At 35.2% G+C, this 27,300-nt stretch overlaps 1 protein-coding gene across 3 annotated transcripts in view; it reads left to right on the top strand.

The window, feature by feature from the left end:
* The first annotated feature begins 911 nt into the window (after window positions 1-911).
* LOC149783014 (protein CBFA2T1-like) overlaps window positions 912-27,300 on the top strand; it is a 197,813-nt gene continuing 171,424 nt past the window's right edge. Inside the window, exon 1 of one of the 3 annotated variants that reach the window (XM_089934592.1) lies at window positions 912-1,705. In XM_089934592.1, the coding sequence (XP_089790718.1) occupies window positions 1,597-1,705 (109 nt within the window). In that variant the 5' untranslated portion in view covers window positions 912-1,596. The remainder of the gene's footprint in view (window positions 1,706-27,300) is intronic. The other 2 variants (XM_089934593.1, XM_089934588.1) reach the window with 2 other exon arrangements.

Raw genomic sequence — 27,300 nt, 5'->3', positions numbered from 1 at the left:
TCAGTCTGGTTCATACTCTGCATGAAAGTTTTACCAAACAAAAGAATACTGTTTCAGTTTGATTATGAATATTGATATGTTACCATGCCCATTTTAAACCTGTAGTGACTATTTCTGTTTTGAGATGTAAAATTCAGAATATCTTTTTCATTATTTGCTTGTTATCTTAAATAACCTACATCAAGAGGTCATGTCCTCAGAATCCTCTGAAGTCTATCTCACATAGCTGATACATCTGTTGCAGCATTGTCAATAACACACATACACTGCATATAGCCAGTAATTGTATGAAGACCCACATCTGTTATCAAGGCCAATTTATGCTTTTAAAGCTAGTATCTGCCCTTTGAATCAAATATATGTAAGTTTTTCTTCCAGTTTTCTAAAACAGCTATTATTTTAATAATACTTCATCTTATCTATAGAGTGATTTAATACTTCATCTTATCTATAGAGTGATTCTTAAGGTCTTGTTACCTTCCATATTTTACAGTTTTCTATACATCTTACATCGTGTCAAATTAGCTTTTGGTAATAATCTCATAAAAGGATAACTAAAAGTTCAATTTCAAATATAAAGTGAACTGGAATTTCATATTTTCATCACAACACATATTTATTTGATTCTTTATTTCTGCATGGAGTTCTTTGCATGAGCCAGAATAAGAAAAATCTGTGAAGAAGACGCTGCAGAGCAGATTTGTCAATATGATATTGACTGAAATGATACACACAACTCCCTTGAGTTAATGCGTTTGATCATACTTCAGTAGTGATGTTACCAAGGCAGCTTAGGTGGCAGATCATCATCATTTTGGTAATAGCCTCTGCTTCCATTTAATTGACAGAAGAAAGCCAATTGTAGTATATCACAGATGAGCCCATGCAGCAAGTGGAATATTTAGAGTCGTTCATCTAGGAGAACAGGCTTCTGTTTAGATGTTGCAGATATTGACTAGCTTTGTTCATGAGTGTTTGTAGTTCATTTCTATTACCTGAGAGGGAACCAGTAGTCTGTTTTAGAATGTAGTTACAGGAAGTGGCACACACTGAACATGAGGTCTACTTTCACTTTGGGATACTTTTTCATGGTGACCATTTTCATCCACATTTGACTTCTGGTAGAAATAAATTCCATGGAATGTGGGATCAATAATCCATAATTAATTCACATGCGAGTTTTAACATTGAGAGAGAAATCAAGCTTTCATGTGAAGTCAGTTGAAATAATATTTCAGGGACTGGTTTTGAACAAGTACTGTTTCATTTATTGTCCACTAAAAAAGATTAAATATGTGTTGAATTAGCTTACTTTAAAAAGATTATTTTAGCTCAGAATATTTTACAGTCCTGTGTACTTTTTTGTTCTATAACATCTATAAAACCATCAAGCCTATTTCAAATAATAATAAAGCCAAGGTATTTTTGAAAATTAAGCTTTGTTTCAGTGGTAATTGTTTACTATAACAGCTGTTAGAGAGACTGTTCACATTATACTATGGTGACTAACTAGCGGTATATGCCTGTGTATGAGGAACCATAGAATGGAACTGTTGCTGATGTGAATGGACTGTCATCAGTAATGTGCATCAAGGAATGGAGGAAGAAAGGACTGAGAGAAAACCAATCAGTCTTCTTAACCTGATCAAATCCAACCCTACGAGATACAATGGAATCTTCTCTGTCCAGCTGTTTCAACAAAAGAGTAAGTTACATGTGCTTTTTCTCCTCTAATATGCCCAGTTTGATAATTTTGCATGCTTTAATTTTGTCAAGTCCATATCAGTGAGCCTTAGTATTATCATCAACATTAATTACTTTTGCTTGATTGTAGACTTAACTTGCACACCTAGTTACTCTTCTTCTTTGACAGATTCTACATTTTTGTTGAAGCATGAAGGGTGACTTAGAATACTCATTTTTCATAAGTGAGACAAGGTAGATGAGATTTTGACTGAACATGACAAAATGCTTCAGAATTGGTTAAGGACTATGTTACATGCAACAAAAGCACATATTCAAATTGACAATTTAAAAGCTATGCATATCAATGTACAAAATGATAATGGAAATCTTTCTCTGCCATTTACACCAAGTTCAGGAGATCTTTGGGTTTTTTTATGTTTCTTTTAGCTGCCCTTAAATTTTAGATAAATATTTTGTTTTAACTTGATTATATGTGACATGGATAACAATGAGGTACATGTGACATGGATAACAATGAGGTAATTAACTGGTACATGTAGATATTCTTTCATGGAAATTGGGGATATATATTTCCTGGTAAATAAAGAATTCTTGTAGTATTAGACTTTTAAAAATTCATGATTAAACAGAATCATGAATGAAGTAGTTTTGACTTGTTTTCTGTTAGATTAGTGACTTCACAAAGTCCACTCCCAGAATGATTAGGGAACGACACCAAAAATGTCAGGGTTTTTGTCACTTAATGATCAAAAGCATTACTGCATGATCAAAAACATAAACATTAAAGAAAACAAAATTCGCTGTAGAATATAGTATACAGTTCTATATTTGTCAGCATACTGGATATGAAGAAATTAGTACCGTATTGTACTCACTTATGAGTCCCATTGCAAGTTGCACTGACCCAGATCTGCTGTCACACAGTGTGCTGGCAGATCTGGGTCTTTGCAGTTTGTTATGTGTAATCAGTAGAACAAACAAGATAGACCCTGACTTGCAGGGGCATTATGCTATTGCAGATCAGGATCTTTGTTGTTTGCAGTTGGCTTGACTTATAAATGAGTACATATGGTAATTAGTCTCTTGAGAGTGCAAGCACAAAAGTTAAATTGAAATTAGTGCAATCTTTTTGCAGTACATAACAAATGAGAAACAAATGATCCACTGATAAATCCAGAATTTTGTCAATCTCAATTTACTGTTTACTCTAGCACAGCTGGAGTGCTTTGACACTAGTTGCACAATCGAATTAACAGTGCTTTACAGCACACTAGTTTAACTATTGAGTTGATAGTGTTAACTATTGAGTTGATAGTGTTAATGTGTACACTAGTTGTACTACTGAGTTATTAGTGTTAATTTGTACAATAGTTAAACTATTGAATTAATACTGTTAATTTGTACACTAGTTAAACTATTGAATTTATAGTATCAATTAACATACTAATGGACCATATATTCACAGCTGCTGAGCACTGAGTGGATACAAATAAAAATATATAGCTGACAAGGTGAACATGAAAAGTTAATAAATGACACATTACTGCCTAAGACATGTACTGCATCAGACACTTTCCTTAGCACAGTACAAAATATAGTCCACTGTGAGTGTCAAAATATACAGCATGATGGTGAGCAGTGATTTATTACAAGTGTTCATTTTATTTTTGCATAAGTTGTACTCATGTACAATGAATGAATGAAAATAATCTCACTGAGTGTTTACACACTGCTACATCACAGTCGTTTAATACCTTAGTACTTAAACAGTGTTTAATTGGAGTTATTTAAGTGTACAACAATGAAATAATTTATTAAAGTACGCTGGTAGCAGTGCAAGCATTGTGCAGTGAACACCTAATAGTGTATGTTATTCTTTAGTATTGTTTCACATAAGAGAGATTGACAGAATAAAGGTAAAAGCTGGAAGTTTGTTCTGTATAAATAAGAACCACCTCAATGTCTACAGACCAGCAGCTGAAAAGCAGCACCAATAAATACATCACTTGGCCATTCTAAGTGCTATGTTTATTCTGCCAAAATTTCATTTAAGGTTTGTTGATTAGTTTATTTGGAAATTCCTAATTTGGCATAAAGAGTGTTTTAGGAGGGTACTAGTCAAAGGCCTTGGAAGGTCATAGCTGATTTTGTTTGACAGTCTGGTACAAAGTTATTGAATTTTTAACAACAGTAACCTTGGCATATCCTAGCAGGCACCAACATTTTGCTGTGTCCTAGGGTTGCTGAAAAAGGAAAGCCATTATGGGATGAGAGAGATGAACAGAAATTTTTCAAGTTAAGTAATTTTTATTTAAATTTAAAGCTTATGCTTAAAAGAGACAAAAAGAAAGCTCTTGTTGAGCTTTAAGTTTAGGTTGCTTAAAACAAACAATAAATAACTTCAGGATTGCTTGTACAATAAGACAGGTATACAAATAAATGCTGTAGCAGTAATTTAGCATATATTTCAAAATATTCCAAAATCATACAGAAAAAGATTCCTTGTTTTTACTACCTGAAGGGTATTTCAGAACTCCAAAAATTGGATAGCCCAAAATATGGGGGCACTCTTGAAATCTACATTGGCCCCCATTCTGTATTCTAAATGAGTCACCCATTTGGGTTTGCCCAAAAAAGTTTTTATATGATTTGCCTGAAAGAACCTTGCATATCCTATTAGAAAGTTTATCATGTACAATAGCCATGACCCCTGCCTCAAGGTCAAGATCACATCAAGGGAGAATCTAGTTCTGTGGTTTCTGTTCTTGCCTTGAACATATAACTTTTGAATTGAAAATATGCTAATGAATCTTTGCCCAAGTATATATGATGACTAGATGGCAGCTGTTTACTTTAATAATTCTCACATTTGTGTCCATGCCTGAAGAAAAGAACAAGTTTCACTACTGCAAATATTTGAATGAATCTTTTGAGAATGTTATATCATGTATAGACCATACCTGTCATAACAAAACATGTAAAACAAAACAAAACCTCAAGAACGTTTAAATCCCAGACCCCACTTGACATGGTCTTGATTTGAAAAATATAATTTTCAATAAACTTAAACATTCCACCACACAAAGCTGGTGGAGATACAGAGACACCTTGTTTTACCTTCAAGGTATTTGCATGTATAAACAGTCTTGCTTAATGCTTATGTGAAACTATCCAATTATTTGCATGCAGCATTATAGTGAATTGCCATAGAAACAGTTAAAGATAAGGACTGAATAAACAGTCCTGCTTAATGCTCATGTGAAGCTATCAAATAATAGGCATAGACCAATATAGTGGATTGCCATAGAGGCAGTTAAAGATAAGGCCTGAATAAACAGTCCTGCTTAATGCTCATGTGAAACTATCAAATTATTTGTATGTACCATTAGAGTGAATTGCCATAGAGGCAATTAAAAGATAAGGCCTGAATAAACAGTCCTGCTTAATGCTCATGTGAAACTATCCAATTATCCTCAGGGGCAATTGAGTGGCATGCCTCAGAGGCAACTAAAGATAAGGCCTGTTTAAACAGTCCTGCTTAATGCTCCTGTGAAACTATCAGATTATTGGCATAGAGCAATATAGTGGAATGCCATTGAGGCAATTAAAATACAAGGCCTGCATAAACAGTATTGCTTAAATGCTCATGTGAAGCTATCGAATTATCATCAGGGGAAGTAGAATGAATTGCCACAGAGGCAATTAAAAGATAAGTCAGTCAGAGTTAAACAATCACCATTTCACATAGTGCTTGACTTGTAGATTGTAATCAGGATGATGTTAAGTCCTTTAAGCACTACTATGGCAGAGACCATTAGGCTAATTTGCATAGGTCAAGCACACTGAGTGAAACAGTCCAATTCATTTGAAATTAGCAAGTGAAAGAGATTTGTTGAGATGCAAAAGTTATTATACATCATTCCCTTACACAAGATTGAAGACTTTTGGAAAGTTTGTGATCAGCATAAACCTTTCTTTGAAGCCAGATTTTACTCCAAACAATCTGACAGACCATATCACAAGAGCTGAAATACTTTTCTGCAGTTTGATTGCAGAGTACAATCTGCTGTTTGCAGTTGCAGATTGAGTTTCAGACCTGCATGTTTGACACTCCCTTACAGCAGATGTGGAAAGATCATTTTTTATGCTGAGAAGAATTCAGCAAGATTTTCGAGGAAGTATGAACAACAAAATCATCCAGTTTATAATGATTTCAAACATGAATACAAATAACCCTAAAAGACCAAGAAACCCCTACTAAAGTGTTAATTGTTTTATGCTACTTAAAATTTCCAGCAAAGGAATACAAGGCAGAAGTTACAGATGAGTAACATAGCGCATGACTAAATTCAAATTTATCTGGATGGTGTTATGTGCGCATTAATAATGTTGTTGTGTAATGATGAATCTGCACTTGTGTATATAGTTTGGAACATGACATACATTCAGTTACTATGTTTCTTGTAGTATATTTTTGTTTATATAATTAAGCCTTAGGTAGAATAAGAAAATGAGCATACAATAAAAAGGTTACTGCATTTGTATGGGAAAATATGAACTCGTTTTGTTGGATGGATATACTGTACTCCCAATGTTGTGCACTATTTCCATCTGAAAAACTTGTTCATATTTTCCCATACAAATGCAGTAACCTATAATTATTGGAATTTTCCTTCAGTGTGAGCATAAATATCTTACAGTTCATAATTTTTGGCAACATCACACTGCCTTCATCAGCGACTACTATGGTCACATGATTCAAGGAGACTGGTGTAGATGGGTGGGAATTCAAGCCCCTTATCCCTCTTTAGTGTTAGCCTTTGCCATCATATTTAAGTTGTGACCTTCACCTTCCTTTTCCATGTGTTGTCCTCAGATGTGATGATCTTGGTCTGATTCAGAATGTTGGAATGCCCTTTTGTGCTACAATGTTCATGTATCACAGATGACTCTCTGCATATGTGTTCCTTAATCCTTATTTCTAACATTCTGCCTGCTCTAAGATACTCCAAGATATTTATTCACTGAGTAAGGGAAAATTCTAATAATCATGAATTATCCAGAACAAAGGAAGCAACCTTTTCAGTTTTAAGTTATATCATGAGTCCTGAATAATACAAAATTAATGACGTATTACTCTTTTCCCGAAGCTTTCGTGATCCAGAAAATAGCACCCTATGAAATTCACATGAGCCAAAAAATTGCAATTTACCCTGTTGAGCTCTGTGAATGGAAATTTTGTGCTTTTGAAAATGTTTAGTTTTAGTCAGAAGGTCACATTTACTGTAGTCAAAGCTTATGAAATGATACCTTGAAAAAGATGAAATAAAAAGAGACCAAAATTTGGTAAATATTGCTGTCAGATTTTAAGAACTATCTGACTTCATTATACTGATGATAATATATTTGGTGGGTGAGAAATTGTGGTGTATATTTTTTAATGGCGGTAATACATGACCCATACATGTGACAGAACAGAGATGTCAGCTTATGACAAATCAGATTTGTAAAATTTTGGTTGGGCATTTTGACTTCAAAAGATGGAGAATTTTTCAATGAGAATGGTGAAGTTTTCAATGTGGCACATGTCTTCAACTTTCTTAGCCCAGTCAGGACACAAAGCTTGGGTCACTAGGTTCTGATCACACATTATATTAAACATATTGACAAACTTAAAACAGTGAAGCCAACCAACCATACTGATGGAATCAAAAGGGTGTTAATTGTTTTATGCTTCTCAAAATTAGCAACTTAATTGTCTTGCCTTGCTTAAGTCAGTTCACAGTCATGTGATCACAGAAGCAGTATTACTGTAAATATCCTGCACTGGAAACAAGGTGTAAAAAGAAAGAAAATATTCAATAATGATTTTCCATTCATGGGATATTTCAGTGAGTGATGGGAGAAAAGAGAGGCACTCCTGATCTTGGGAAGATAACCCTACTGTCCAGGAGGTTCACATATATGATGACTTATTGCTATTGCCTGGCTTACCTTCCAGGATGGAGGTCCCAGGTGGCCAATTGGTCTAAGGTGCTTGCTTTTGCAGATCACTGAAATTTCACCACTATCAGCAAGTGTCTTGGTGTGGATTGATGTGATTATGTGAGAAAGCTTTTCATGGGTCATTGGTTCTTCCTGCACCAAATATACTGGCCACCATGTGCTAAAAAATGGCATTAAACCCATTACTGTTGTAAATGAGTGATTATCCTCTAATGACTTCCATTATTAGATTGCCATTTTAGCTCTCTTGTTAATTTAGTGGTAGGGCTCAGAAAAACACCCATCCTCTCATGCTGGCTAGGTAAAAACCGGCAGAGTTAGACTTTAATGTTTACTGGTCCTTGAGTTGAGTAGAGCAGATTTGCACTGTCAGATAAAACATCTTGTGTTCACCAATGATAGCCTACTTTTGCCAATTTATGGCCTTCTTTTCATCAGTTTAGAGCATGTCACAATGGAAGCCAGCTGTGGAGTTTTACACATGTACCCAATGCAAGCTTGATACTAAAATGGGTAAATTATGAAAGTAATATGATGCAGCTTCACAATTAGCCATCAATTTCTTAATGATATTCACACTGACTGAGACACTTTTCTGTACCTCATGCATCATTTGAGAAATCTCCCCTTAAGTGTACTTTATTGAAGATTATAACGAGGCCAGGGATGAGTAACTGTTGCAACTCACTCATCCCAGTGACAAGTACTTGAAATAATTTTTGCTTTTCCTTGAGTAGACTTTATTGTGCCACTTGTTGTTTAAGTGGTGCTCTTCTTTGTTTTTCCAATTCGCCTTACCTGGTGTTAGGGGAAAGTAATTCTTCCTGTGCATTAGTTCTGAAATTTTATTTTAGTACTTGCTTTGACATTAGCTGATTAATTATATTTTTGCCAAGGGTATTAAGCATTACTACCCAATTGTGGTTCTGGAATGTTAATTCCCTTTTGGTCATCAGCTTTGGGAATTAATAATGACATGTACTTGCAGTGCCTTAATTGTTTTATACATCATGGTAGACACTTATTCATTAACACATTAACCCCTGGCGATGAGTTAACGTGGCAGGAGGTAGTAGCCTACTGCAGAGCTCTGTAGCATCAAGGTCATGCAGGATACACTAAAGTGGGTGGTATTATAGAAAGGTAGACAGATGTAGCTCTACAATGATACCAGATAATCTGGAAGTTCTAGTTGGACTACAAAATACAGAGGGAAAAACCTCATTTTTTGGACCCGATTTTTTTCTACCCAAATTCGCTCGTGGTCAGAATCTGATTTTTTTTGTCCGGATTTTAGACTTTTTGGTCTCAGATCTAAGGCAGACCAGTATAAACTGAAAACAGACAGATGAATCTTTGCAAAAAGTAGGATAAGATCGGCATTTGGAATAAAGAGTGGTCTCAATGAAAAAAATAATGGGTCCATTAAGGAAAAGAAAAAAAAGAACTCCAACTTTTACTCCCTTGCTTATGCACGAACCAAATAGCCAATGAAAAACAATGTTTCTAACACAGCTAGGAATTCGGTTATTGGAAAATCACCTAGAAGTTGATGTCTTAGGATATATTCAGAAATAGCTTTCAAAATGTGTTTCCTACTCAAATTTCAGGCAAAAATGACAAAAACCTCCAGGGGTTAATGTGTTAACATGTACTTGCTTAGGCTGTATGCTTAGTTGCAGCCCTGAAGTCATATTATAGCACTGTTTTCTCAGTACATTTTCTAATAAGTACTCAGGCTGTATGATCAATTACCTCAATGAAATTATATAGCACCATTTTTCAGTACATTTTCTAATAAGTACTCACTTAGGCTGTATGATCAATTACCTCATTGAAATCATATAGTACTGCTTTGTTAGTATGATGTCCACTAAGTGCTCCCCCAGGCTGTATGCTCAGTTTGCACTGAAATCATATACCACTGCTTTGTCAGTACATTTTTGAATAAGTACTTGCTTAAGCTGTATGCTCAGTTCATTGAAATCATATTACAGCACATCTTTGTCAGCACATCATCGAATAAGTACTCCCTTAAAATGCTCAGTTTGCATTGAAATCATACTACACTGCTGCCATATCAGTACGTTATTGAATAAGTACTCGCTTAGGCTGTATGATCATTTACCTCATTGAAATCATATAGCACTACTTTGTCAGTACATTGTCAAATAGTACTCAGGCTGTCTGCTCAGGTACTTCACTGAAATCATTTTAGCACAACTTTGTTAGCACATTGTACATTGTAGAATAAGTACTCACTTAGGCTGTGCTAATTTAAATTTTGCATCAAATAATTTTATTTAAAATAAGTGTATGATTTTGATGCATCAAAAAATGTTATTGCACTGCTTTAAATCAGATATTTGCATAAATATTTTTTTCTTTCAGAGAGTACTAGCTAGAGCAGTGCATATTTTTCATTTCAGGAATGTCACAAAATGTGGTCAAAACAAGGCACTGTGGGATTCTCATCCCAGGTGTTTATCTTGTACAAAGAGCATGCAGATGGATGGTTGCCAGCTGTTGTCTATGGCCCAGTGATATCTGGGACCTGATTTAGAGTCAGCATACCTGTAAAGGGAGGAAGTAATGCCTTTCTTACCAGTATAATGTTCATACTAGGATAGAATGGGATCCATATCTCTTTGATCCCAGGTGTGTATGGGATCTTCCTCTACCCTAGAGAAGAGTATTATCCTAGAGTATTACAGGACTCGCATGATAACTCCTCTGTCCGAATCACAGGAGTATATGGAATCTGTCTGTCCTAAAGTCAAGAGATGCAGTGCCCCTGAAGAATAGCAGAACTTTGCCCCAGTGAAGGTGTGCCAGAGACCAGAACATGCATGCCTTAAAAAGGAAAGTGCCAATATCGCTGTGTATCATTTAATGGAGGCTGTCCATTAGATCATAATTACAGACCAGTCACTGTCACTGGGCACCAGACACTGGTCTCAAGTACCAGTCACCAGTCAGTGGGAGTTCCACTAGTGTTATGAGACAGGGATCAAATCATACCCAACCCCCATCTCAATTCTACCAATTAGTCCTGTTGGAAATAGGGAGTCTGTATATACTCATCCAACTAGGCAAGGGGATCAGCATCACTCTTACCTATGTTCTAGTTCAGCCTTAAGAAATGTGGGGATATCAATTCCTGGGAAGTGACTCTTCCTTCCTGTTAATGGCACAATGGATGCCCATGCTGTTGCCTTAAAGCAGTTAAGATCTGGCAGGTCACAGACCTTTGATCTTCTGCTCATGTGGGCAGTTGCAGGATGTGGGTATCCCTATAGGAGGGAAAAAAGGCATTTCCCATCTTTCTAAAAAACCTGCTACTAGGAGCAGTCCCACCCTCTGTGATGAGTTATAGGATGAAGATGCCCTTAATACCCCCCCAGTCTCCCTCTCATTGGAAAGACACTGGGTCAGGAATTCCCAGCTCCCCTCAGTATTGGGAGTTGGATGATGACATCTTTTTAGTTTTGGTGGATCGAACAAGTTCTCTGAGGAACCAGTCAAAACATCAGAACATTCCCCCAGCCTCTCTTTGGGTCCCCTCAGTTCAGATGAAGGAGAAGGAAGAGATATAGTCTTTTAGTAAGGCAGTAAACCATGTTTACATCCTTTTCTTCCCACATTTGTGTCCCAAGTTGTTCAGACCATCTTTACCCATGCAGACTGGCAAATCCAGAAAGGCAATGGTGAAGGGTGATTTATTATTGCAATTAAAATGTTGGGGGTTGGGGTGGAGGGGTAAACTAATTTTAATAATGTAATACTTAAAACCTGTCACTATTGCAAGATTCATTGATATCACCTTGTTGGCCCAATTGTTGTTTGGGTCTGATTTAGAGAGGAAGAGTATCCCACACTAGCCAATGATGTGGTAGTCAGATTGGTTCTGGGTTCTCTCTTTTCTAGATTTCTGGAATGTTCCATATAATGGGAGGTTATAATTATGAGCTTGGACTTGGGGACTTGAAATCCCAGAAGGTAAGCAAGGCAGGTATTACATTATTAAAATCAAGTATTATCCCCTTATTAGATTTGTGTGATGGAATTTCCTTTTCTATTGACATTGACAAAATCGTACTTTGTATGGTAGCTGAATCACCTTTCTGTCCTAATATAACTTTTTTAGTCCCAAAGAAGAACTTTGCTCTTTGCCTGTTTTATTGTATTTTATTGTATTAAAACTGTAAATTACAGAAAAGGTTTTTAACATGGGTAATGCATTTCTGTATTGAGAATAAGTAGCAACGTTGAGCATAAAATTCTTCTTTGTGACTTAAAAAAATAGAATTTATATTATAATTTTCTGGATCTTAATAAAGTGTATATTTACTTGCCTACATTAAATCCTATGCTTTACAATGTCTGGTCAGTAGGAACGTATTTCGACAGTCAATAAGACTGGTCTTTGCGATTAAATGGGAAGGATATCCCATGCCCAGCTGCACTGTCTCCTGTGTTTTGATAGAAAAGAATCCTTACAAACTGCACAGACCCAGATCTGCTGTCACATAATACACTGTCAAATCTGGAATCTGTGCAGTTGTTAGGAGTACTCAGTAGAAAACACAACATAGACCCTAATCTGCAGGTCCATTATGCTATGGCAGATCAGGATATTTGATGTTTGCAGTTTTACTTGACCTTTAAGCAAGTATATAATATATATACAACTTGGAAGTTGTCGAGAACTTCACATACCTCGGGTCTAACATCTCCAGCTCACTCTCCATTGATTCTGAGGTGAACGGCAGGATTGCCAAGGCAGCAGCAGTGATGGCCAGACCTAACCAGAGAGTCTGGAACAACCCCAACCTCACCGAGAAGACCAAACTGCGTGTCTACCAAGCCTGCGTATTCAGCTCACTTCTCTACAGCAGCGAAACATGGACCACCTATGCAAGACACAAGAGGAAACTCAACAGCTTCCACCTGAGATGTCTGCGGTGCATTCTGCACATCCATTGGCAGGATAATTTCCCAACACAGAGGTTCTAGAACGCACCAACATGAACAGCATGTTCTCCATTCTCAGCGAGAGGCGCCTTCGCTGGCTTGGCCATGTCAAGAGAATGGACCCAGGGCGCATTCCCAAGGACCTGTTATATGGGAAGTTAGCAGAAGGTGCACAACAACTGGACAACCACATCTGCGCTACAAAGATGTTTGCAAGAAGGACATGAAGACGGCAAACATCAATGTCAGTGACTGGGAGAGCTGTGCAAACAGCCGTTCTAGCTGGCGTCTACCTGTCAGGCAGGGAGTTCAAAATGCAGAGGAAGAGAGAAAAATAAAACAAGCTGAAAAGAGAGCTAGAAAGAAGGATAAACAAAAGCTTACTTTGGAGCTACGCCATCGTCTCCTATAGACGGACAGATGCCAAGAAGATAATATATATATATATATATGTATGTATGTATGTATGTATGTATGTATGTAAGTATGTATGTATGTATGTATGCATGCATGCATGTATGTAAAATTTACATTTTTCTTGTATTGTGTTTCAGTTTTCCATAATAAACTCTAGACCTCTGTAATATGTAAATGTGCTATTTATTTATGGTTTTGCAGCATTGAAAATATCATATGTATGTTGAATGGAGCCTAGCTTGTGGGTTTGGAGCTTGTGTGTGAAATGCTGTTCCTAATAATTGTACAATCTCTATTTAATCCTCTTGCCTCAGATGGACTTATAAAGACACATTGCATCCACTGATTTGCTAAAGCTATACAAAGAATGTGATAGTATAATTCATTTGTACTTTACTTCAGAATGACAAAATAAAGCTATACGAAGAGTGTGATAGTATAATTTATTCGTACTTTACTTCAGTATTACAAAATAAAGCTATACGAAGAGTGTGATAGTTTAATTCATTTGTACCTTACTTCAGAATGACAAAATAAAGCTATACAAAGAATATGATAGTATAATTCATTCATACCTTACTTCAGAATGACAAAATAAAGCTATACGAAGAATGTGATAGTTTAATTCATTCGTACCTTACTTCAGAATGACAAAATAAAGCTATACGAAGAATGTGATAGTTTAATTCATTCGTACCTTACTTCAGAATGACAAAATAAAGCTATACGAAGAGTGTGATAGTTTAATTCATTCGTACCTTACTTCAGAATGACAAAATAAAGCTATACGAAGAGTGTGATAGTTTAATTCATTCATACCTTACTTCAGAATGACAAAATAAAGCTATACGAAGAGTGTGATAGTTTAATTCATTCATGCCTTACTTCAGAATGACAAAATAAAGCTATACGAAGAGTGTGATAGTTTAATTCATTCGTACCTTACTTCAGAATGACAAAATAAAGCTATACGAAGAGTGTGATAGTATAACTCATTTGTACCTTACTTCAGAATGACAAAATAAAGCTATACGAAGAATGTGATAGTATAATTCATTTGTACCTTACTTCAGAATGACAAAATAAAGCTATACGAAGAATGTGATAGTATAATTCATTTGTACCTTACTTCAGAATGACAAAATAAAGCTATACGAAGAATGTGATAGTATAATTCATTTGTACCTTACTTCAGAATGACAAAATAAAGCTATACGAAGAGTGTGATAGTTTAATTCATTCATACCTTACTTCAGAATGACAAAATAAAGCTATACGAAGAGTGTGATAGTTTAATTCATTTGTACCTTACTTCAGAATGACAAAATAAAGCTATACGAAGAGTGTGATAGTTTAATTCATTTGTACCTTACTTCAGAATGACAAAATAAAGCTATACAAAGAATGTGATAGTATAATTCATTTGTACCTTACTTCAGAATGACAAAATAAAGCTATACGAAGAGTGTGATAGTTTAATTCATTCATACCTTACTTCAGAATGACAAAATAAAGCTATACGAAGAGTGTGATAGTATAATTCATTTGTACCTTACTTCAGAATGACAAAATAAAGCTATACGAAGAATGTGATAGTATAATTCATTTGTACCTTACTTCAGAATGACAAAATAAAGCTATACGAAGAATGTGATAGTTTAATTCATTCGTACCTTACTTCAGAATGACAAAATAAAGCTATACGAAGAATGTGATAGTATAATTCATTTGTACCTTACTTCAGAATGACAAAATAAAGCTATACGAAGAGTGTGATAGTTTAATTCATTCATACCTTACTTCAGAATGACAAAATAAAGCTATACGAAGAGTGTAATAGTTTAATTCAATTGTACCTCACTTCAGAATGACAAAATAAAGATATACGAAGAGTGTGATAGTTTAATTCATTCATAACTTACTTCAGAATGACAAAATAAAGCTATAAGAAGAATGTGATAGTTTAATTCATTCGTACCTTACTTCAGAATGACAAAATAAAGCTATACGAAGAGTGTGATAGTTTAATTCATTCGTACCTTACTTCAGAATGACAAAATAAAGCTATACGAAGAATGTGATAGTATAATTCATTTGTACCTTACTTCAGAATGACAAAATAAAGCTATACGAAGAGTGTGATAGTTTAATTTATTCGTACTTTACTTCAGTATTACAAAATAAAGCTATACGAAGACTGTGAAAGTATAATTCATTTGTACCTTACTTCAGAATGACAAAATAAAGCTTTACGAAGAGTGTGATAGTTTAATTCATTCATACCTTACTTCAGAATGACAAAATAAAGCTATACGAAGAGTGTGATAGTTTAATTCATTCGTACCTTACTTCAGAATGACAAAATAAAGCTTTACAAAGAGTGTGATAGTTTAATTCATTCATACCTTACTTCAGAATGACAAAATAAAGCTATACGAAGAGTGTGATAGTTTAATTCATTCGTACCTTACTTCAGAATGACAAAATAAAGCTATACGAAGAGTGTGATAGTTTAATTCATTCGTACCTTACTTCAGAATGACAAAATAAAGATATACAATGAGTGTGATAGTACAATTCATTCATACTTTACTTCAGAATGACAAAATATTGAGTGTTATTTTGTAAATAAAAGCAGCATCTTGGAATTTGCTTGTATCAAAATTGTACAGAAGTCACAGCCATGAAACAGTAAGTATAAGTTATATTGGAAAACTGTTAGGACTGTGTTGGATTACGTATTCTTTCACAGCAGATATTGAGATTGTCTCAAAATGATTTCAGAAATTAGAAAACCTTTGTTAAACAGGAAAATATAATGGCTCATTATGCAACAGCAGATCAGACTCTTCTTGTTTGCTGTTTGACTCTACTTATAAGCAAGTATGTATGGTAAATAGGAACCATGCAGTAAGCAAGTATGTATTGTAAATATGAACCATGCAACAAGCAAGGTCTTGACTTATAAGCAAGTATGTATGGTAACTATGAACCATGCAATAAGCAAGCTCTTGACTTATAAGCAAGTAAGTATGGTAAATATGAACCATGCAACAAGCAAGGTCTTGACTTATAAGCAAGTATGTATGGTAACTATGAACCATGCAATAAGCAAGGTCTTGACTTAGAAGCAAGTAAGTATGGTAAATATGAACCATGCAATAAGCAAGTATGTATGGTAACTATGAACCATGCAATAAGCAAGGTCTTGACTTATAAGCAAGTATGTATGGTAAATATGAACCATGCAATAAGTAAGCAAGTATGTATGGTAAATATTAACCATGCAATAAGTAAGTATGTATGATAAATATGAACCATGCAATAAGCAAGTATGTATGGTAAATAGGAGCCATACAATAAGCAAGGACTCAACTTATAAGCAAGTATGTATGGTAAATAGGAACCATGCAATAAGCAAGGTCACTGATAATCAAAACTCCAAAAAGATTGGACCCAAGACATACCCATGAAGAAAGGTCTGTGTTACATGCATGCTCTTGTGATAAACACAGAAACATTTTCAAAATCTGTTTGAAGCAATATTATCAAAGTGAAATAAATTTTGATGCTATGCAGCAGTTTACTTTAACTATCTAACACACACTATATATATATATATATATATATATATATATATATATATATATATATATATATATATATATATATATATATATATATATATATATATATATATAATGAATCTTTTGGAATCTACATGATATAATATCCTTTATATCCTTTATATTATTATTATCTTCAGAACTTTAAAGACATTGCACCAATATGTTTGTCAGATTTGGTACAACAACTTGGTTTTATGGTAACAGTGCCATGCAAAATCTTCATCTGTTGATCATGTGGGGATATATGGTAGAACCTTGGGATATGATGTAATAGACAGGCTTCAATAGATTACTTTTCTCTTCTATTTAAACCACCTTGCTTGTTCCTGGTTCCTATTCTTACATCTGGTATGTATCCGTATTGGACCCATCAGTACCATCTGTGTCCATATAGATATAGTCATAATGTACCAGAAACAAAACCACTGTCTGTACTCATAATTTGAGGCAAACTGCAAACAATAAAGATCCTGATCTGCCATAGCATAATGCATTGGCAGATCTGGGTCTGTGCAGTTTGTTTGGAGTAATCAGTTGAACAAACAACATAGACCCTGATCTGTATACATATTATGATATGGCAGACCAGGATATATGTGTTTACACTTGGACTTGACTTATATGTGTGCATGTGTGTGTACACACACACACACACACACACATATATATAGTATTGTAGGCTATTCATAGTAGTTTCAGGCTAAACCTATTAGCATTTCTGTGCAATTTATCACAAATTGGAATGGGCTTTTGTTCAATAAAGCTGATCAATCTGTTCAGTCTGCACACATGAAAAATATCCTGACACATTATGTTCAAATGCTGCATCGGTTCAATGGTTAAGGTATTCAGCTTGTGACCAAAAGGGTTCAGGTGGATTCCCACCATTATCCATCCCCTACCCCCAACCTGCAAGCAATCCAATCCACATTTTTTTTCTTCTGTTAACCATCTTTTGAAGACATTAAACCATTATGTTAAACTGTCTTATTTTTCAATCTGCTGAGGTAAGAAATTGAAGTTGATATTTTAGGGTTAATGAAACAAGAAAACTATTCTGAGCAATTCTATTTAAGTATTCTACATTACATGCAGTTTTGATCACAGTTTGTTTTCAGATGATGGGCAATATGAAAAACTATGTAACATATATAGGAAAGGTCTTTTCTTTCCTGTTTGGTAAAATTGTGATCTACAGTTTAATATGGTTATATCAGAGATTAGAACTGAGATTGTTTCAGTGAAAATGTGCAATTTTAAATTCCTTTTTACCTCTCCTGGTCATAGACCAGAAGAGATGAAGAGATTACTGGATGGTTTGTTGTCTACCATCTGTCTCTCTGTTAGCACTAGTACTAATATTAGTACCCTTACTCATTCCTCGTGGACAACCACAACAAATCAAGTTGAGGCTACGACATCGTAGCTATGTTAGCACAAGTTTGGTATTGCTACTCCTAAACTTTTTGCATAACTTGACACTAACATTCATCTCATGGTCTACTTTGTCCTAAATGAAAATGGTGCTCCTTGGACATCCATATGATTTTGACTTACACAAATTTCATGTTAATGCAATTTCATATGAATTTGTAAAAAAAAGATTGTTTAGTGGATTGTATAATAAAAAGTAATGTAATTATTTGCTTAAAATGAAGAAAAATAATTAGGAGTCATAAATGACTTAAATTAATGATCTTAAAGTTAATTGAATTATGATATTTTCAATAAAAATTAAAGGCAGCAAAACCAAAAATTTTGAGTTATGCAATTTTAAGTTATGTAACTGCTCTTGGGAATGCAACAGAATTGTGTATGTTGGGAGTTAGCTGTATTAGATGATGACAAAGAATAATAGAGAACTTGCTTTCTAAATTATCAATATATTCCTAATATTGCTCATTTCATGATGAATCACAAACATGTAGATCTTTGATATATACAATTATATTATTTTCTGTTTTTTATTGCTTTTGTTACAGTCAGGCTTCATATTTTCGAAATTGAATAGAAAGAAGACAAAATATGACCCTTTAGTGAGTTGTACACATGTATTAACATATACATAGTCCAGTCAGGCACAGGTTGTGCCAGATACTTTGGATAATATCTAAAAAAACATGAAAATAGACATTCGTGGCAGGAGACAATTTCCAGACACTAAACCTACTGTGATAAATAAGAATTCAGATCTCTATGCGTAAAGAAGTGCCTCAGAATGTGAAATCATTGGTTATATTATAATTTACCATGTTAGTAATTTTATGTCAAGCCAGTCTTGTGTCTTTGTGGATGTATGTACATATGTATGTCTGTCTACATCATAAATTTAGACCACAGTTAAAGTTTTATGATAAAGGTCAATGTTTATGTTTTGTTTTCCTTTATCTAAATAAAAAGTGGGTATTGACAAAGAGGGAGTCCCTTTCTGTTTGTTGTTTCCTTGGATGGTTGATGTTTATGAGCATTAAAACTGACAACTAAATGCATGTACATGTACATGTATAAAGAAACACTTTTTCTTCTTACATACTAAATGACAACTACAGTGAAGTATTTTCCTTTATTGTTTTATGCCTGTCTTAAGTGGGGCATATTGGGTTGTCAAATTGTCCATCTGTCTAGCCTTCTGTGCATCCATCTGTCTCTCAGTTTGTATTTGCTTGCCTGACCTATTACTTTTTTAATGGTTGGAGAGATCTGAATGAAACATATCCCAATTAATACCACAATGAGACATTGTGTGCATATCTGCATGAAGGTCAAGGTCATAGCAAAAAAGACTGTAATTCTGTAACTTATGTCCTGATCTGGAGTTAAATTTTTGAACCAGTGATGGTATTTTAATGAAACTTTAGAAAATTGTATATCACATATAGACTATGTGTCACATAAGATAGCTGCACCCTCATCTCAAGGTGAAGGTCACATCTTTGGAAATTGTTAACTGTGACTTGTATCCTTGTCTTGAAAATAACTTGGATCATTAATTGCATTTTAATGAAAACATTATCCAGTTATATATCATAACTAGACAGTGTCACCTGCCACAGTAATATGCTTCTTGCCTCAAGGTCATGTCTTCTGAAGGGAAAGTATAAATATGTGATCTCTATCTGTGTATGAGTATAAGTTTATAATGACTGAAGATATTTTAATGAAACTTTAGGCTTTTATATGTCTTGACTTTACAATGTTTCACATATTCGGTGGCACTCTCTGCCTCAAGGTCAAGGTCACAACAAAGAATACTATAAGTGTCCTGTTTATTTATCCAGGCTGTCACTTATTTCAACAACCTTTATTTATCTCAGTTTCACTGTTGTCTTCATTGGGAGCCCATTTAATTTATCACCCCATAACATTTTATGCAGTTTTAAAAAGTGAGTGGATATTGTAATGCACATGTAAATTCTTAAGTTTTAAGTAAATAAATTTTTTATGATGAATTTTTGATGCTGTGTGACAGTTTGTGTACAGAGGTAAACATGTTGAAGCTATGAGACACTGTTTGCAAGGAAAATGCATTAATTGCAATGAGTCAGTCTGTTTTTTGCAGGTAAGTGTGAAGCTGTGAGACGTTTGCAGGTAAATATGTTATTAAAATTTGTGCAGGTAAATGTGTTGAGGCTGCGATAGTTTATGCATAGGTAAATATATTGAGACTGAGATAGTTCATTCACAGGTAAACATGTTGAGGCTAATATAGTTTATGCACAGGTAAATGTGTTGAGCCTGAGATGATTTATGCACAAATTAATGTGCTGAGGCTGAGATAGTTTATGCACAGGTAAACGTATTGAGGCTACAAGATAGTCTTTTTGCAGGTAAATGTTTTTAGGCTATGTGGTTGTGTGCTGGTAAATGAAGAGGAATTTAGTTTTCACAGCTTTGCCAATTTTTCAATTAAATTTCATGCTAATTAGAAAGACTGTATTTTGTTAAGAAATCCACTGGCCCTGCTACAGAGTGTTGCCCCTTGGATGAGCCGAAAGCGGGGCATTTTATGTACCCTGTATTATAATATCAGGGTACATGAATTTAGGGGGTATGGGCAGTTTGGAGTAGCAGAATGTACCCTGTCCTTGCTCAAGGTACAACATGTGTGTATTTGAAAATAGCCAGAAGCCAGAAACCTGTATTCCTCCTCCCCCTCCCTGCTTGTTTTCATATTTTGTTTAATGGCAACAGTATCTGTTTTGATGCATGCCAGGCCTCTTCTGACTGAAGCATGTGTTTGCAATAAGAAAGGTGGGAGACTTCAACCCGCCTCACCACATGTTTCTTCAATAAAGCCTGGCGCCATACTGTCTCCCAAAAATCTGTGCAAGCAATCTGGCTGACTTCACAATCCAAAAACCCATACCAGCTGAATTCTTCACTTCCTTACTGAGAATGAACACTATACAGTTAATTGATATAACAAGAGACAGCTGGTTATGATGTGTTGGTGCAATGGATAGTTTTGCCAGATATGCATGTTATAGCAGAACCATCCAAATTTTCCATGACTTGTCAATCCAAACTTCTGTTTCTCAAATGTGTAGTGAACAAGTAGAAAAAAGAGGAATGCCATAGTACAATTGCTGATTTATGTTTACATAAATTCAATCTGCAATAAATTTGTGGTGTTGGGTGTGGAAGGGGTGGGGTTGCATTTACTGTTACTCTTGTCCATCCAACCATCCATATGTCAGTTATGACATTATCTTCAAATATTTGAAAGGACAAAAATAATTTGTTGATTCAAAGTTTTTCTGATGAAAAGATTAGCACGGCTCAATCCATTTATTCTGCAGTATTGGCAAGAATTCTTATTGCTGTTGATACTTTTTCTCAAACAAAACCATATGTCTTCTTTTCTTGATTAATAATTGTTATTTTAATAACTGGGCACAACTTGAGTTTTCAAGAAGTTGGCTAACATAGGCCTACTCAAAGTGGGTGGATAATTTGAAAAATGTTCCAGATTTACTGCAGCAGGAAGAGGCCCTTTTTCAGAATTTAAAGTAGGTTGGTTTGTAAATTTGAAAAGCTTGTATTAGAGATGATTAAGTCTCTTCATATTTGAAGAGAGCTAATTAATCAGGCATATGTTGAACATCTGGTCTGTGCTGAAAGACTGAGCCTATTGGTGCCATAGGCTGGTAATGGGCAGTTTTGTTCCTATAGAAGAAAGGATTATCTCAGGGGAGATTAGTCATTTTCATCCAGTTAAACTACTGACATTATCATCATAATCATTGTCAGTATCATCATCATTATCATCATTACCACCACCACTAACACCATCACAACTACCAATGCACCCACCACTACCACCATCATCATCACTACCACCACCAATGCACCTACCACCACCTCACCCACTACCATCATCAACATTGTCATTATTGTTATTTGTATTTATCATCATAATCATCATCATGCATTGTCTGTCTAATTATTTCCCCCGGCCTTTTCACAAGAAGTGCAGGACACAGTATCCACAAGTTAATCCTTCACATGCTGAAAAATGGCATTAAACCCTACAACAGCAACAACAACAATCCTTCACACTTTCATTTTAGTTTGAGATTAAAGGATGAAACATGGCATAGCATACATCATCATTGAAAGGTGTGTCACATACCTGTACTGGGAGTCCTATCTTCAAGATCAAGGCCATGGTTCTTACAAGGGTTAAGATCAGATAATTGGTGACCAGATAATTGTTGACATTACCAATAGACAAGGGGACACAATTCACTAAATTTGCTTGTTGTTGTTATTGCATGTCTGTAATTTTTTATACATTTTTTCATTACTTTTTATACCCCTGCCATGTGTTATGTTGTCTGTCCATCTGTCTGTCCTTCGATTGGTCTGTGACCAGCTTTGTTTCTGCATAATAACTAATAGTTTTCCACCATCTCATGCTACCAAATTTTGTACATAGCTTGCACTTGGGTAAGGAAGAACTATATCGATTAACAGTCTCAAAAGCTCAAAGAATAAGACCATGTAGACTGAAGGAAGAAAAGTGGTTTTTGTGTAATATAAACAGAGCTGTGATAGCATGGTGGTTCACATGCTGGACTCAAGACTGAAAGGGTATGGGTTTGAATCCTACCATTAGACTAGCCTGGTTCAGCTACCATGATGTGTCCTTGGGCAAGACACTTAATCCAGTTGCCTTGGCACTAAATAACCTATTTATGTTGCTTTGCCTTTAAGCACAGAAACAAAAAAAAAACAACAAAAAAACATTATAAACAGTTACCAAACTTTGTAGATGTCTTGCAGTTGGGCCAAGGATGAACCTTGTTGATTTCAAGCTCAAATGGTCAAAGGCTAAATTTGAAGTTTCCTGACATCTATCATTTATGGATTTCTTGCTGCTGTTGTGAGATATAAATATTTTGATTTTAGGGTCTAAAGGTTGAATGCCAATTTGACTCTTAAAAAACCGAAATAGTTTTTGTACAATACATTTGTTTAACATAACATACCTCAACGAGACCTTATTGATGGCTTGCACTTTGTGTAAGGAAGAAGGCTGTTAATGGTTTTTGGGTCAAAAGGTCAAATGTCAGGGTCACTTACTGAAACAAGAAAAAAGATTCTTCCTGCACAATATTGTTAGTTCTACATCACAAACATGGTCCAAATTTAGTGGATGTCTTGCTTTTATGATAAGAACTAAAAAAAAGTGGTTTGGGGGACAGAAGGTAAAAGTTCAAGCAGAGAGATGATACTGTTAGTTATTTGCTGTTGTTGTTGTTGTTGTTGTGGGGTTTAATACCATTTTCAGCACATGATAGGCTACACATGGTGGCCAGTATTAATGGTGGAGGAAGAACCCGGGAAAATCCCAGAAAGAACCACCAACCCATGAGAAGCTACTGGCAAGCTTTCTCACATGAGCCGAATCCAAGACTCAAACCCACACAGACAGAGGTAAGATGGCAGTGATCTGTAACGTAGAGTGCTTTAGACCACTCGGCCACTCTGGGCCCTGATAGTTATTTGCATAGGAGCTGTTAAACATGGGCTGAGTGAATAATGTTCTGCTAACAGTATTCTTGTTAAAATACTTGTCGTTTTCTTGAGTACTGATATTCGTGCCAAAAATTAGAGGACAGAAAATAAATTTAATTTTAAGGAATTGGCAGTGTATGAAACATGACAGACCATACATTATTACCACATAAACTGTCATAATAATTATTCATAGTGACGTATTTTCCAGTCATATTTTTTATTTTCACTAAATCATTGTTATAGATAATTGGCATTTATGTGAAGAAGATACAATACTTGTATCGATATTTCTAAGGGTCAGTTTATACAATTTACTTACACACTGTTAATAACTATCGGTATATCTTTGTGTTTAAGTTTTAATTTTGGAATATTAGCAACATAAACTTTCTTGCATATTACTTGGGGGGAGGGGAACTTAAATATCACTACCTGGTAAAGCAGTTAATTATTTCTACAGTTTGAAAGTTGATATTGGTTGTGGGCAAGAACAAGATGTACTACAACAGACATGTGCAACTTCCTCCAGGGTACAGGATGGATAGCAATTTTTAAATGTACCTGCAAGTCGCACCATATGGTGCATAAAACCAGGTTGCATGCCGGATGTGGCCCACAGGCCATGAGTTGCACATGCCTGTGTTACAAGTATGATCTCATCCCAGAAGTTTCATTTGCATAAACTGTTACCAGAAATTAGGTTTCTTGCTAAATTTACTTAAATGTAACATTTGCCAAGTAATTTGGAAAATGAATATTCTCCAAAAGGAAATGTTCACCTTTCTAAATAATGCCACTTAAGATGTTATTTGGATCTCATCAAAGAAGAATTTCATGAAAAATTATTTATTTTTCAAGCAAGGAGACATATTCCATTGTGGTACTAGTGGGAGTTTATATTGGTCACAGTTAAAGAGGTACTGTTTGCCAAACAGAGACCAGTTTGGAGGCTAATTCACTATAAGTGGTGTATTGATTTAAGTCTAGTAGCCTTTATTGGTCATTTTATTAAATTGGCCAGAAAACTGCCACTGAGAGCAATTGGCCTTCTGCAGAAGACACTTGCCTTCTTCTTGTTAGCAGAACTGATTAAGTTACAACTGTATCCATCCATCTATTCATCTGTCCTTCTCTCCATCCATCTATTGCCAGTTTGTTTCTGCAAAATAACTCTGTTCTCCAGCATATTTAGTTACTAATCTCAGTGGATAGCTTGTGCTTGGGGTAAGGCAGAATCCTGTCTATTTTGGGTTACCAGTCTCAGTGGATAGCTTGTGCTTGGGGTAAGGCAAAATCCTATCTATTTTGGGTTACCAATCTTAGTGGATAGCTTGTACTTGGGGTGAGGCAGAATCCTGTCTATTTTGGGTTACCAATCTCAGTGGATAGCTTGTGCTTGGGGTCAGGCAGAATCCTGTCTATTTTGGGTTACCAATCTCAGTGGATAGTTTGTGCTTGGGGTGAGGCAGAATTCTGTCTATTTTGGGTTACCAGTCTTAGTGGATAGCTTGTGCTTAGGGTCAGGCAGAATCCTGTCTATTTTGGGTTACCAATCTCAGTGGATAGCTTGTACTTGGAGTGAAGAAGAATCCTGTCTATTTTGGGTTACCAGTCTCAGTGGATAGCTTGTACTTGGGGTGAGGAAGAATCCTGTCTATTATTGGGCTAAGAAGATCCATGGTCAGTGTTACGACAGAAAGGAGAAAATTGGTTTCTATACAATAACTTTAGTTTTCCAACATCTACAATTACAAGCTTTTGTGGATGGCTTACTCTTGAGATTAGAAAGAACAATGTTGATTTGGGGATCAAAAGGTCGAAGGTCAAAATCACTGACTGAAAGAAGAACAATGGTTCAAAAGAATCCTCGCAAATTTTTTATCATCTATGGTCACCAATCTTTGTTGATGGCTTGCACTTTGAGTAATGAAGAACCCTATTGATTTTGGAGTCAAAAGGGTCAAGGTCATGTTTGCAGAAGGAATGAAAATGGTTTGTGTATATTAGCACAAGTTTAGCATCATACACCTTATTCAAGCTTTGTGGATGGCTTCCACTTGGGGGTAGTTAAGAGGCCTGTTGAGTTTGAACTCAATAGGTCATTGATCACATCCCAGTGACTGAAAGAAAAAGAAATGGTTCCCACACACTGATATTAGTTTCCCATCACAGATACAAATCAGACTTTATTAATAAATTACACTCAGGGTAAGGAAGAATCCTATAAATTTTTGGTGTCAAAAATTATAAGGTTAGTAGTCAAAGTTAATTTGATTGAAAAAGTAAAAATGGTTTCTGCATAAAAATATACATCACTGACTATTAAATATGGGGCAGGAATATAATGTGACAAACATGGTACTCTGGCTGTATCTGTTAACATTTGTTCATGAGAATTTTAAAGAACGAGTTTAGCTTTGAAATTTCATAACATTTGGACCTTGATTTGTTTAGATCCTAATGTTCAGATTTTTACAACATATTTCAACTGAAGTTGTCTTAGTGTATAAAATGTGAACAGATACTTAGTGCTATTTGATTTGGTTATTATCATCTTGAGGATGATCAGCCATGGTTTTATAGTCCAGATTGGGTGAATAATAAAAGTCTGATATGAAATTTATAGATGGAATAATTGGAGATCTGAGCAGAGATACAGAAATGAACAACATGAGCCCCATATACAGAATACAACAGTTTGATTAATTGTATAGACAAAATGAAATTAAACATGACATTTGAATGATACACTTCTGTTAGAAAGTAATTACCAGTTTTATACAAATGCCATTAGCCATTCTGTTTATTCCAATATGACAAATTTCATCATAAAATTGAGTGAGTGATTGAACTCAATTGTCCAGCATGCCTACATAACCTGGTTGCTTGCTGGTCCTTCCAGATTCAATGTTGGTGACAGTTGACATATTCCTTTTTCTCATCTCTCTCTCCAGCTTCTTTCAGGTTATAAACTATAATTTGATTGTCTCCTCTTTGCCCTCTCTGGATGTTGCATATGTGGAGCTATTTCCCTTTTTAAATAAATAAATAGGAAACCCAAAATATTTTGTCAGGTTTTTCCTTCTGGGATTGAACATTATCCCCTGTCTCGTTACATCAGATATTGTCATATCGTAATTCAACAGAAACTAAGGTTAATATGGGTCAGATCACAGCCTGAGAGCTGATATACACACTTAGTACAAGAAGAATAATTTCTTTCCTTACTGGGCTATTTAGCATACCTAATTAAACAATAACATAATCTATACCTCTTAATATACCACTGTTCCCTGTGGTTTAATATAAGTTGTTGACTTGACTAAATGTCAACCAGCAAGTGCTCAGTTTCTCAGTGAAAAGAATTCACATCTTAATTATACAAACGAATCAATGAAATTCACTTCCTGTCTTAACTACATTATTTCCTAACTAACAATCCATCTTGTGACTTACTATAACCTTGGAAAAACTCATTCTCAGCATACATGGTTTGTATCATTTAAGAGAATTAAATTCACACAATTGTCTCATGAAGTTCTTA

This window comes from Sinohyriopsis cumingii, chromosome 15 (genome assembly GCF_028554795.1).
Source record: "Sinohyriopsis cumingii isolate HCF-2022 chromosome 15, ASM2855479v2, whole genome shotgun sequence".
Taxonomy (NCBI): domain Eukaryota; kingdom Metazoa; phylum Mollusca; class Bivalvia; order Unionida; family Unionidae; genus Sinohyriopsis; species Sinohyriopsis cumingii.
Note: the sequence above shows the minus strand (reverse complement) of the source record. Positions and strands in the feature narration are given on the sequence as shown.